We start from the raw sequence: 13,715 nt of genomic DNA, 5'->3' as shown, positions 1-13,715 counted from the left end.
ATCCTGGAATTCCCTGATTTCTGTTGTTGAGATATTTCAGAGGAGTTACTGCAAGTCCTGAAAGGACAAAGTAGAGCATAATTATGAAGGCTTTCCCTCTTGAATGACCATAGAGGTAATAATTAAAAAAAAAAAAGAAAAAGATGTAGCACAATAGATCATTTTGTCTCTTGTGTTGTTAGAGTTGGAGTAGGTTCATACATCGTCATTTGCAGTACTTATCCAGATTAATTTTACATGTCTCGAGGAGCTGGATTTTACTACTGTATATGCCCAGAGCTACAGACACAGGGTTATTTCAGTTGTCTTTTCTTTACTGGGAGGTGTCTTAAATGGATTATTAGGAGATACAGGCTGACAGAACACTTTCACAAATAATTATGGCTCATATGGCCTGACAGTATGGAGAAACTGTATAACAATGGTTTTAGACCTTATAATAAAACTCTTACCTTTGACAATTGACAAGAAAGACCAAAAAACTAGAAAAGAAAGAAAATGATCATGCTTGGGTTTTCCCCCCCCCCCCAGCATTAATTTGTGTATAATATCTAAACGTAAGACTAAAAAGAACAGCTGACTGCCTGAAATGATACTGTATGCTGAGCCTGAGTGGAATTTACTTTTATCTCTTTGGTGGTATTATACTGTCTTTATTTTGCCTCAGTTTTTAACACAGCAATACTTATGAACTTTACTGATGATTTCTTTCATACTGTAAGAAATGAGATATCAAACTGTCTGGTGACACCAAACAACTCATTTAGCTCTTCACAGATCTTAGAAACTATGAGACCTTGGATTTTGCTGTGTATGAATGCTTTAGTTAGATTGGTTGCCAGTAAACTTTGTGAACCTATAGAAACTGAATGAATGGTTTGATGAATGTATCTGAAAAGAGCTATTTTGCACGATGATTGGGGGATGAGATGTCATGAATACGTACAAGGATGTATTTTGTAATACCAAGGTATTATCCTTAAATCAAATTTTGATTAATTGGTGCTGACAGATTCTTCTTCCTACTTGATTTTCAGGTCCTAGCTAGTATTAAGGAGTGCAATTGCAATATTAATACTGTATTTTATAAATACAATTGTCCGTTGTGGTTTCATGCACAACTTTGTTAATTCAGAAGGTCATCTGTAAAATTCACATGTGCATGTAATTTTAAAAGAAATTTATATTTTCCTTGTAGAATGATGCAGTGAGAGTGATTAAAAAGTATCCTGGAAAGTAAGACATCGTAAACAGGGGGAAAGCCTTTTGGGAATGTGACCCTGAGAAATCTGGGACCCTAGTCCACAAACCAGCTGCCACTAAAGTTCTAATGGCAGGTAGTAAAACTCAGTGCGAATGCTGAATTTTATTTGAAATGATTTTTTTTTAAATGAAGTAACAGTGAAACAGTGTATGACTGCACTTAGCTGCACCTTCCACCAGGTGATATTTGAAAAATAAAACTTATGAAGAGACAATATATGAATGGAAGCAGCCAGGCAGGCTGGGGGAGTGGCCATCAATTTATGCACACAACTGCATTTTCAACATAATTAGCTGTCTAATTGAGCATTATAATTTAACTGACACATTTAAACATGTAATTTATTTGAACGCACACTGCTTGTAATCTGTTTATAATGTTTTGCTCTTCAGGATGGTGTCAGACTCTAGAAGATGAAAATATCCTCTGATGAACAGAAAAAGAATCAAAGAGAATATAGTGAGGAGCCCTCAATGCAAATAAATTTCTGTAGTTTCAAATCAGAAGAGGAGTACAAAAGCAGAAAAGCCATGCAGATAAAGTTAAGTACTAAGCATGGCTGCAAGGAGCATCTTAATTTTAAATACCAGAGATGTTGTACGGCACTTCATATTATCAGGTTATTGAGCAAAGCTGACTAGTTTAGCTGGCAGCTAGGTAGGAAGGAGAATTTGGTAACTGAGAGGTTTAAACTGCACATCTGTCATGTCTGGAGGAAAAAAGCGTCCCTTTCTCAACGTGACAGTGCCAGTAGGTCAATGTTCATGCAGGGCCAGATTCTGAATCTGAAGTTGATGGGCTACACTACAAGGGGATCACTGAAATAGAGGTTTCTTTTTACTTCTGCACTGATCATGCCAGCGTGGTGCTGGTGTCTGCCTGCCATTTTGGTCGCTGTTCCGATCTTGCAGTCCTTACAGAAATGCCTCAGGTGTGGTTGGCTTTTTTCATATCTGAGCAGGAACAAGGGCATATAATCCCCAGGCCCTGTTAAAATACACACGGAGAGTAGCCTGTCAACTGGTTGCAGAGGAAGGAGCCAAAAGTCCCTTCATTCATGCTTGCATACTCTCTGGTGTGCTAAAATGTTCCCTCTCTGGGTGACAGCTAAGCACCTGGACATTTATTTTCAAAGACAAAACAAACCAATGTATATTTATGTATATTTAGTTTTGTTCCCAGCTTGCTTTTTTTTTCTTTCTTTTTTTTTTTCTGGTTTGTGTTTTTTTGTGTGTGGTGATTTTTTTTTTAGTTGGTTTTTTGTTTATGTTTGTTTGTTTGGGTTTTTTTTCACTTTCAGGCTTTATTTGCTGAAAAAAATAGTTGCAGGTTTCCTTTTAACCCAGTAAACTTTTGTACTGTTACACCTCACTATATATTTTGTGGTGTTGAGTTTTGAATCTGCTGCTTCAATCACAGAAACTGCCAACAGACATATGAAAATCCAGAATATGGAGGCTGAAGCACTTCTGCTTTTTAGCTTTAGAATTACTTTTGCATACTCTGACAACTGCCCTTATAAACTGAGTCACTGATAGCTATAGTTATGGAATGCAAGAAAATGAATGCAAAATTTTACTGCCAAAATAGAGAAGAAAACAACGTTTCAAACCAGAGGTTGGCCCGATTCCTGGCTTTTCTCCCCACCTTGCTCTCTGCCCTCCCAAGTCAGTAATTATCAGAAGTGGAAGTAAATGCAAGGCCATGCGAGGGGAAATAAAAATGTATGGTCTTTTACCCCGGGGAGTTGCAGCTTTCTTTTTGACAAGACGTACTGTGATTTCATGTAATTTGAGTTTATTATGCTCAGTGTAGCATAAGACGTGATGGAAGAAGTTCTGCCCCTGGTGAATGTGAGGTGAGGAGCTCTAGCTTCAGTCTTTAGCCTAAGTGATTGAAAGCTGTATTTGTATTTTTGGTTTAAATGAAAAGAAAACGTGCTAAGCAGATGATACATTGGACTGTTTGGAGTGGGAAGATTACTTCATTTTCACATTGAATAAGAGAATTCACTTATTAGGAGATTCTGAAGCTTATAGAGGTGAATTTTGTAAATCTGGATAGGTAGTGCTGGCGTCAGATAAGCTTACGCGATAAAATTAAAACAGGGTTTGTAAAAAGCTCTCCCAGTTCTTGGAGAGACTTGTCTGTCACTGTGACTCCACTGTGGTGGCGCATAGGTACCCGAACACGTGGCTGCCTGTGCATCCCGTGCAGAAGATGAGAAAGGGAACTTTTCCAGGAAAACTGGACTTTGTATCCTTTTTGTGGAGATGAAGGGAGAGTTAGAAAGATGGACAGTGGCTAGGTGCATCGTTTCTCATTTCCAGTTGTCTGACAGAGTAATTGTCAGGAGGTTGAATTTCTATTTTGTCGCCCAGTGTGTTCAGAATAGCTTTGGTCAGGAGATGCAACATTAGAAATGTAATGCGAAATACATTCTATAAAATAAAATTCTTTACTACTTTGACCTTTCAGTCCTTCGCACTCTGCTTCATGGTGACATCCTTCATTCTGTGAAGATTAGCAAGGCTGTCCATATGAAGAGGCGAGACCGTCAAAAACCTCTCTACTCTGGCTACAGGATCTGTCGGCACTTTTTGGTATTTTGACTGTTAGTGCCTCTTCTGTTCTTCCTTGATGATGAAGGAGCAATGAAGCGTTTCTCATTTGGAAGGGGAGAATCAGTGGAATTACTTCCAAATTACTTGTAATAGCTCCTATTTTAACAATATTGCTCATTCTTGCTGTGTTGCCTAGAGTAAACCCAGAAACTCCTGTCTTTGCATCTTGAGCCAAGTTGACTCTGCACTGGAGGGAAGCAGGTATGGTAGCCCCCAGACCAGCCTCAGAAGTGATACCGATGCCAAAAGGCAATCTGGTAACTTCTGTGTCCTCCCTGGGGTTGCTGCCTGGCTGTGCACTGGCGTGGACACACAAGGCTGGCTCAGCTGGCTGGTCAAGTCCTCCTCCAATGTGCAAGGCTGGCATAACCCAAGGGGCAGGCAGAACCATAAAAATCTCTGGATTAAACTGCTTTGCTTGCTGCAGGTGTGCCTGAGCTATCTGGGATAACAGTGTGCACCTAGATCAAAGAGTGAATTCTACCTTTTTCATGGAGATGCCCTGAGATTTGAGCACTTATTGTCCCCTGGAAAGGGGCATGGAAAAAAAAGAGGAAGTTCTGAACAGCTCCTACTTCAACTCAGAATTTAAAGAGTGTGCTTTAAGTGGGAGAAAAGGTGAGAAATAAAGATGAAAAATGGAAATAAAGCAACAGCAAATGGCAAGATATCCCTCAGGTACCAACCTCATTACTGTCATGTCTGAGGAGGTGCCTTCAAATCTATGTTGTTTTCAGAAAACTGAACTGGGATATTTTCCCTAGTTTCCCTGAAAGGGTTTAATAAATTGAAGTTAATTAATTATTAATAAAAGATATACTCAGACGATTAGCGTGATCTCTCTGCTTAGACTATACTGCTGTCCAAATAAACATTTCTTCCAATTTTTTGTTTAAATTAAGAATAAGTAAAAGCCTGCGTTGTGTAACTGGAATAGAAATTGATATGGGAGCAGGTCAGGTTTGCCCTGACTTAAACTTCTGTGGTACTCTGACCTCGCCGGTAAGCGTTCACATGATTTACAGTGCCGCGTCTTTCTGCACGCCCTCTTCGAGCCTTCTGTATGCAGAAGGAGTGCCTTTTACAGGGAGGTATTGTGCTACTGGAAAGTGACCACAGTTAACTTTGTGTGCTGCTTTTACTCAGGTACAATTCTTTGACTCATAAAGCTGATGGGGTACCCTGTAGTGGAGCTCTCTCTATATACTCGGGATTGTATACTTAAGGGGAAGGTCCCTTCTGTGTGTGACAGGTTATGCAGTGGGCAGGATTTGTTTTTGCTACAGAGACAGCTGGCTGTATACATTTTCTACTCTATGTACTGGCTCTAATTTCAGCAGCATGTGTTAGAGAGAAGAGTGGGAGTCTTTCATCCCAGTGAACTTCTCTGCCACCCTGCCTACAGTGAGGGGCCTGGACCCTCTGGAAAAGTGAGTAATACTGATTATATCGATTTATTTTAAGGCAGGAGTCCTCAAAGTGTGCTTTTAGAGAGACCTCTCAACTCTCCTCCTTGAAGTGCAAGCAAGATACTAACAAAGAATAAACCACTGTAGTTAGGGTCCATTTTGTTGTAAAAGAGTTTATGATAAAAGTGGACGCATTTGGTAGAAGGGTATTCTCTCTTAATCTTTGGATTAGATTAAACGTGGGAGGGAAGGAAAAAGGCTAGAATTGGTGCATTATACACAGAGGGGTTGAGCTGTTGGCTGTTTGTAAGCTTATCTGTGAAGCATGAATTTGAAATGTCCTTAGAAATCCATGCCACTACTTTCTTATTGTCCCAGAGACTTAAATTCTGAGGCTCTGGATAGCCTGTACCTCCCTGCAAATGTCATGAGGGGGAAGAGAGCAGATTTCCGACGTGGTAGCTGTACTGCACACAATTTTAAAGTCTAGAGTAGACAAGACAGAGATACCCTCATTGTGCCCATGCACTGCATGTGTCTGCTGTACCTTGGCTTCATATTCTTCTTACTAAAAGTCACAAAACATGATAAAATTACTACACTTGAATAGACAGCGTCTCTGAAGAATATATTGTGAATGTGGAAAGGAGGAATTTCACTTTCAAAGAAAAAACAGAGGCACAATCTCAGCAGTAAGATGCTCTTCTCAATTGAAGTGTGGGTATAATAAATATATGGAGCTGCACTAGCACAAACTGCTGAAGCACCTTGGCGATGCTCCAAATGAGTGCTTATTCTGATGGAGTTTTTAATACCTCAAGAAGACATAGTATGCACATTTAGATGCCAATAAAATGATTCCCTGTGGGATCCATAGGCTGCATTTCAATGCTAAATTATGACAGTCTGGATGATTGACCACCAATCACCAGTGAAGTATTTCTGCACATATGTGCTTTTCTGCTTTTTCTGCAGTTTAATCCCTTCTTGTGGTAAACTCTGTCACCGCTTCAACCTTTAACTGAGATGTTTCTGTCCATCTCTTTCAATGCATGTGTTGGGCTGTTGCTGCTGACGCTAAAGAAGCCCTAACGACCTGGCAGTTTGTTGACTGGAGCCTGACCTTACTGCATTCACGACCTGCAAGAGGCCACAGCCAAGACTACGAAACTGCATTACACAAATGTAGCTTTAACAAAAGCTACCTTAGTGTAATGTAGTTACAAAAAGCTACATTAAATAAACCAAAAGAGAAATCCATAGATGCAACTATTGCTCATATGGTAATTGAAAGAAGAACAGGAACTAAAAATCCCGTTACAGTTTTTCTTGGGTAAGAGTATAGTTTTCTGCTTCAGGAAAAAAACAAATAACTTTGAATGTATGCTCCATCTAGTCTAAGTTGTATGCAACAGGAGGGGAATGAGCTTGCTAAACCTGACAGAAAAGAAGGGTGATGTTCTGTTAAGGGTGAGAATAAGGAACTGGAATTCAGATATGACAAGTGATCTGAAAGATTTCCCCATAGAGTGGTCAGTAAAGTAAAACTTTAAGTTCTTGAAATTTCCCTTTCCAAAATTTTGGTTAGATGATTTTTGGTGACAGAATTCAGTGGCTGAATCTGTCACACCTGTGAATTAGGGTAAGTATCATTAACCTTTTTTAAAAAAAGAAAGGTTTGATTCATGGTGGTAAAACATGGTTGACACAAAGTACAGCCAGCACCTGGCTGAATAGAAGAGTAAGGCCAATGTCCCAGGGTCCTGTTTCTTGTATACATGATACTGTATAAGTTATATGGAAATTAAAGAGTAATTAAATAGCCAAGCCTAAATTTGATAATCTAGGCAGCTGTTGTATGGATTCTTCACATTATAAGCTTTCTATCTAGTGTGAAGAGTATTCATCAGGAAAATGGAGAAATAAGCTAGGGAAAAAAACCACATTCTGGGTGCTAATTCTGTCTTTATCTTGATTTTTTTTAGAAATACTGATTTTTTTCAGAAGTGCTGATTAATTCTGTTCACATGCCCAGCCTAGCCTGAGACTGCTCAGGTAAAATCCTGACTCCCTGAAGCAGACCGCAATCTTGCCATTGTGCCAGGTATCTGGCACATGCAGCTTTGACAAAAATTTACCCTGAGGTCTTGTTTTCTTGAAAGCCATGGGGTATCTCAGTGTTTGCATCCAAAAGCTGAGGAACAATAACAGTGACTGAAAATTGTGTCATCCTTCTGATGAGAAACACACAGAAAACTCAAGAATAATATTTATGTACAGCATTGCTTAGGTTATAGCTGCATATATCTTGAATATGAAAAATGAGACAGTATAAAACACAATCATGTTTTCAGATACACAGGGCTTCGGTAAGAATTGGCTTTCTCTCATGTGGAGTTTTCTTGCTTGGTACCAGGCATTAATGATTCTTGTCTGCTAAAAAAAAAAAATAAAAAAAAATTAAAAAAAAAATTATAAAAATGTCAAACCACTCAGCTGAAATCATCATGCCTTTTGAAATAAAGCTGTAATAGTGAGAAAAATAGAAGGGATTTCTGAAATCCCTTTTTTTTCTTTTTTTCAGCTGAAAATTGACTGGCACCTATCAGCAAACTGGAGATGAGGAAACTTTCCGAAGTATTTGCCTTCTAAACTGCTGTCATTGTCTGTGGTCTTCTTGGAACCAGATTTCTGTTGGTTGACTGCATAGGCATTTTGTTGGAAGGTTTTTACTGAAAATATGAGAGATAACATTTGAATTGCTTTTGGATTTCTTATAGGATTTTGTCTCATTTTTAAAGCCTCTAAGATGGATGTGTATTTCATTCCTTCTCATTTTTTGTTTTTCTTCTAAATATCTTCTTTGTATCTGGCACAAAGTGGAATGCGAAATAATTAAGCAAGTAATTTGTGAGTCTCTGACTACAAAATAACACTCCCCCAACATTCTTAGTAATTCCATTTTTAACTAAAGCTTTGACCTGTAGTACAGACAACAACAAATTGTTTTTGACTTGTCAGAGTTCTCAGTTTGCATTATAACTTAAAAACGTATCCCTATCTACTGAGATTTTTCTATACTTCACAATGATCCTATTCTCATTTAATTCACAATGACACCTTAGTTCTTAAATTGCTTACAGATTATTCCCCCCCCCTCCCCGCCCCCCAATGCTAGTTAAACTATTTCTTAACAGTACAAAAGGAGCCGAAAATTCCCAGTCAAAACTTTCCAGTGCTAGATTATCTATATGAAATAAATACATTTAAGTATTTTGTTCTCCTTTGACATTTGACACCAGACTGCTGCCTTCCTACTGGGCTACTTTCCGAGGCTCACAAACAACTCTGCGTTATACAGAGGCGACAGCTTAATTTTCTAAACAATTTTTCATGCCATGCCACCCACACAAAAGAGTCTGGGGCTTTCCTCGCCTCTTCAGTCTTTATATGCTTCCTTTTTATTCCCACGTCTCCAGTCAGTGTGGCAGTGTGTGGCCTGGAGGCTTGGCTTCTGACTCTGGATTTGTTTGATGCCATAAGCTGATATACAAATGCCTGGAGGGATTGTCAAGGTATGCTCGCTACACGTAGAAATTAAGAAGGTTTTGTGGGCTTGGGAAGTTGAAACTCAAGTCCAGGCTTGAGTTTTCGATCCTTGACTTTGCTGTGCATGTATTGTAGTGTTCCCATAAAGGGGAATGCTGTGTGTGTGTGTTCATAGCATTCTTCAGGGGAAATGTCAAAACTGTAGCTGCTTTGGAGATACAACTGTGTCCAGATATTTCGCCCCAGCTCTACAAGTGTGGAAAAGCAGGGGCGCTCCTGTACCAGGCGTGTTCAGCCTGTATCATTATTGTGTATATATATGTGTGTGTGTGTATGTACGTGATACCTGTAGTATCGTTATTCCCCGTGATGCTCAAGTTTTTAATTTGCTGGAGTAGTGCAGTGCAGCAGGCAGAAATGTTGTGAAGGTTGTGTTAGACACACACCATGAAAGGTCCCAGCAGCGCAGCCAGTCCTGGTGGCCAGAGCCCACCCATGGCAGCGGGCAACCAGCACGGGGAGCTGATGCCTTCGGCCAGTGCTTTAGCCCTTTGCAGGGTGTAGGTGTCGGAGGACAGGCAGTGGATAGGTAGTCCAGGGCTGATGGTGAAATGCAAAAGGAAACCATTTCACAGTGACAATGTCGGTTATACTCTAAGATGTTTGTTCTGGAGAAAACATCTATGAATCGGGGGAAAAAAACCCAACCACACATCCAGAGAGAAATAATAAAAGGCTGTGCACAGTGCCAGCTACTATTAGAGGCTGAGGGTTTATTTTCAGAGCATCATTTTTAGAAATATTGCTTCAAATAATTTCATCGGAGTAAAGAAAATTGCACCTTATACCTTTTTGTTCTGTCTTCAGAGTGGGTTTTTATGGAAGAACAGGGCTGTTCTGAGTGTTGGACAGGTTAAGCCCTGCGCTTTCAGAAGAGCTCTCTGAAAAGACAGGGAGCATTGTGTGTTGCGGTTGCATAGTGATACCGCAGTCCTTGCTCTGTGATGAATAATTCAAATGAAAGTGGTTGGTGGGCTACAGGTAATCAGAACAGATTTTGTGAGTATGCTGTGTAATGGGGGAAGCAGGCAGTGATGCGCCTTTTCCTGCTTCATGCTCTCCTTGGGACTGGGCTTAGGTGATGGAGAATTCTTGTGAAATTTCCAAATATAACAAATATTCCCCTAACATCAAACAAGTATTCCTTATGCTGGGTAGAAGTGATAACTGGAGGTAAGCTTGAACTCAAAGGAGAAAAAGTGCTCCTATTTTTTTGTTTATTCTTAGTGGATAGCATTGAGAAACAGCGTATACAACAGTACTCATGGGAAAGGCTACAAATAGCGTGCTCACTAGCAAGCTGTGAGTATTTAGGAAAAGAGTTTTCTGCATCCAGCTTTCCTTAGTTCCCACCTTAGAAATTTCACATGGTCCTAAGCTTTGCGTGCATGTTATCCCTATACCACAGAAAAAGCAAGCACCCTTTTCACTGTGTGGGAGTGTTAATAACTGTGTCCAAGGGGCAAACATGTGTCCTTCTGGCTAGTGGTCAAATGAAATTTGAAAGCTATTCTACTGTCCAGTGTTTTTACTGAACAGCTGATGCGGACAGCTAGATTGCTGGGAGCTGCCTCAGGATTGTCTGGGAGGTTTACTGGGCTTCTGGTTTGATCTTGGAACCATCTTCATGTGTAAATAAAGGATAAGCATTAGTTAAGAGTGATTACCTTAAAGTATTAGATGTCTTAAGATGTCATGTGCTTCTTCATTAAATAGCCTTTGAAAATTAAAATAAAGGTCATCAGCCCAACCCAGTTCTGTGGTTAATGCTTTTTCCTGGTCTGATTCATCTAGTTGGTTACTTCATTTATAATCTTATTGGGGGGGGGGGGGGGGGGGGGGGGCAGCCTATGAAATGTACATCAGGGGAAAACAATTCTGCATAGCACACCACCTACTCGTGGCTTTGCACGTAACTGATGCTGTGAAAATCAGTTTGGTTTGGACTGTATGGTGACCAGAGGAGGCCCTGCCCGCGGGCGGTCTGTGCAGCCACCTATGGCATGAGCTGGAGGAGCACTCGCTTCCCCGAGATGTTGGGCACACGATGCAGTGACAACAGGAGCATGAACTGTAGGGAGAGGTGAGGGATCAGCTGCTACACACATCAGCAGAGGGAGGGGTAGGATGTGTTCAGAAAATAGGCAAGCACTACCTGCGTTTAGTCAAAAGCTGCAGTCACTTCAGTTTTACCTGTGTGCATTTAAACCAGATAAGATTTTTTTATGCCTTCTTTTATCTCAGTGCAAATTATTACAGGTGAGTTATAACTGCAAACACGAGGCTTTAAAAACACTGAAGTTTTACAACTGCCATGTGTTGATGATACTCCAGGATCTCCTCTTTCTCACATAAATTTGAAAGCACGGTAGTGCTCAGAGCTCAGTGCCTGCTTGTGAAATGATCAAATGCTTTAACTGCTATTTTTTTTCCCCCCCTCAATCCTAGGTCCTAATTAAGCAGTAGCTGTAAGAGCAGTAACTGCAGTAATAATTTCTCTTTGCACTGATCTAATCTGAAGCCACGAGCAGCTGCAATAGTTATGCTGTGAAGGATTTTTCCCCTTTGGTGTACATTGCACAGGCTGTCCCTTGATTAAGTTACAAGTGCTTGAAGGCTATTGATTTTTGCTGTTTTATTCAAATGCTCCTCTTCTTAACAGTTTAATTTCTCAGGTTTGAATTGAAACGATCAGATCACGAAACAAAAGTATTTATGCATCTGATTACCTGTTTATCTGGTCAGTGAAGCTCTAGGATAACACAAAAAGCCCTTTCTGATTCCTGAGCCGCCGGAGATCTTGTGCTCTGGGGTGTTGTCCGCCCTCTGCCAGATCACACATGCGAGGTGGCTGTAAATGTTAGTATTTCTTAAGAGGAAGTGTTGTGGCGTTGCTTACCGACATCCTAGAAACACACTGCGTGTATGAACATTACTGTACTGTGGAAGTAACCCCAGGTTTTCATTAGGCTGGTTTGGGTGTGTTGCTAGGCAACTCGGCGTAACGAGGGGGTTGTATGTATTCTTTAGGTAGGGACAGGTCCCTATAGAGATTTCCAGGTAAGTAACGTAGATGGGAGAGAGGCTGATCAAGTGCGACACAAGCTAAGCCCTGCAAACTTAACTTTCGTTAAGAAGAGTTTTTCAAGACAAAAATTGGATTAGACCCAGGGATGACGTATCCTGTTTGATTTCTTTTCCCCTTGCACTCTGACGAGCTTTGTGTTTAGACAGGCTTTTGTTTCTGGCTCCTTTTAGTTGCTTTAAAAAAAAAAAAAATTGGGAGTGTGTCTCGGGGTACTGAGGGTGATGTGCTCAGCTTGATTGGCTGGGTTTGCTTGCGAGTGCTTTGTTCTTCCCACTACCCCCAGGTCAGTTGTGCAACATGCCACTACTGTTTAAAAAGAAAAAAAGAAAGGGAAAAAAAAAAAAAAAAGAAATGCTGAGTAATGCCAGAGGTTTCTCAAATGGCTGATGCAAACCTGGAGAATTTGCATCATCATTCAGCTGGAGTAACTTGGTATGACAAGAGCTTAAATACAAGTCCACGCGGAAGCCGAGCTGGTTTCCAATGATAGGGCAGTACCAGCTCGCAGTGTGAAAGCGCAGGTGTTCCTGAGCAGTGCTCAGATCACAGAAAAGGCTCAAATACACTTTAGGAGCTTGCTACCTGTGTGTAGGAGCAGCTGGAAAGATAAGAGAGGGCAGAGGAGGAGGCTAAGTAGTTGGCTACACAGAGAGGGAAAAAAAAAAACCAAACAACCACCACCCTTGAGTTTCTGCTGAAAACTTTTCTGCCTGCGCTTGCTGTCGGTGTGCTGGTGGCACTGTAGCATGGTTAGGAAAGCTGCTGTAACCACGGTCTCTAATGGGAGCTACTTGCAGGGGCAAGCTAATGGCAGGTTGCCCTCTATGGACAGCGAGCAGCCAGCCCAGGAGGGAAAAGTTGTGCTGAAGAAGAAAGTGACACTTTTGAGGGGGATATCCATCATAATTGGCACTATCATTGGAGCTGGCATCTTCATCTCTCCCAAAGGCATCCTGAAGAACACAGGCAGCGTGGGCATGTCCTTGACTGTCTGGACAGCTTGTGGTATCCTCTCCCTCTTCGGTAAGTCCCTGACAAGTTTCTAATTGGTGTAGAGGGGTGGCCGGTGGATTATTGCTGTTATTTGTCAGATTTTGCCATTGGATAGCAAGGCACGGCGTGGAGCCCAGGACCAATGGGGCTATGGAAGGGCTTTGCTGTCTGATAGGTTGTGTGGAGGGCGCAGAGGTATGCAGCCCCCGTCCCCCTGCTGCCTGCTCGGCAAAGATCGGAAGCATAAATTATTGTTTTATATGGCTCCCTAAGTAAATGTCCGGTTTATGCCATACAATGTGCTGTACATATAATGTTTTTCTTCTGCCTGTAAGAGTTAGTTTATGGTTTGCTTGTAAGGCCCCTGGCGGGTCTGGGGCGCTTCACTCAAACACCAGCAAAATGTTTAGGCAGCTTGATTTAGTTCCCAAGAGGCTAGAGCAAGGTCTGAGCGGAGCAATTCCCCCCGGACATAAACTGTATTGGCATGAACAGGAGCAAAATAATGACAGTAACACCCCCCCCTCCCCCCTCCCCACCCCCCCTTAGTCTTGTATGACTGCTCTTTACTTTGTTCCTTGTTCAAGATGTTGCTTTGAAAGGCTGCGCTGCAAAACACAGGGTGATGGAAACAGGTCTGTAATGCAAGTTTTATTGCTGGCCCGCCTGTTGTTACAGTTTTTACTAATTTCATGTATTTTTGAAGTGTTAACTTCTGAAGAATGCCA

At 41.2% G+C, this 13,715-nt stretch overlaps 1 protein-coding gene and 1 long non-coding RNA gene across 9 annotated transcripts in view; one reads left to right on the top strand and one right to left on the bottom strand.

The window, feature by feature from the left end:
* The window catches only part of SLC7A11 (solute carrier family 7 member 11), a 176,322-nt gene that overhangs the window by 102,526 nt on the left and 60,081 nt on the right, over positions 1 to 13,715 (top strand). For 2 of the 7 annotated variants that reach the window (XM_080403016.1, XM_080403015.1), the window contains one exon: positions 12,943 to 13,017. In XM_080403016.1, the coding sequence (XP_080259142.1) occupies positions 12,943 to 13,017 (75 nt within the window). Of the gene's footprint in view, positions 1 to 4,366; positions 4,507 to 7,732; positions 8,873 to 12,001; positions 13,018 to 13,715 lie in introns of those variants that run through there. The other 5 variants (XM_080403013.1, XM_080403014.1, XM_080403017.1 and 2 more) reach the window with 5 other exon arrangements.
* On the bottom strand, positions 7,555 to 11,965 carry LOC308070086. 2 transcript variants are annotated; one of them, XR_013930617.1, is made up of 3 exons: positions 11,636 to 11,965; positions 10,574 to 10,623; positions 7,555 to 7,733 (listed from the first exon to the last, which is right to left on the bottom strand). It is a non-coding gene; the product is annotated as an uncharacterized lncRNA (long non-coding RNA). The 2 variants fall into 2 exon arrangements; XR_013930618.1 differs by lacking the exon at positions 10,574 to 10,623.

This window comes from Falco punctatus (assembly GCF_963210335.1).
Source record: "Falco punctatus genome assembly, chromosome: 1".
In the NCBI taxonomy this organism is placed as follows: domain Eukaryota; kingdom Metazoa; phylum Chordata; class Aves; order Falconiformes; family Falconidae; genus Falco; species Falco punctatus.
This window is presented reverse-complemented; position numbering and strand designations above follow the sequence as displayed.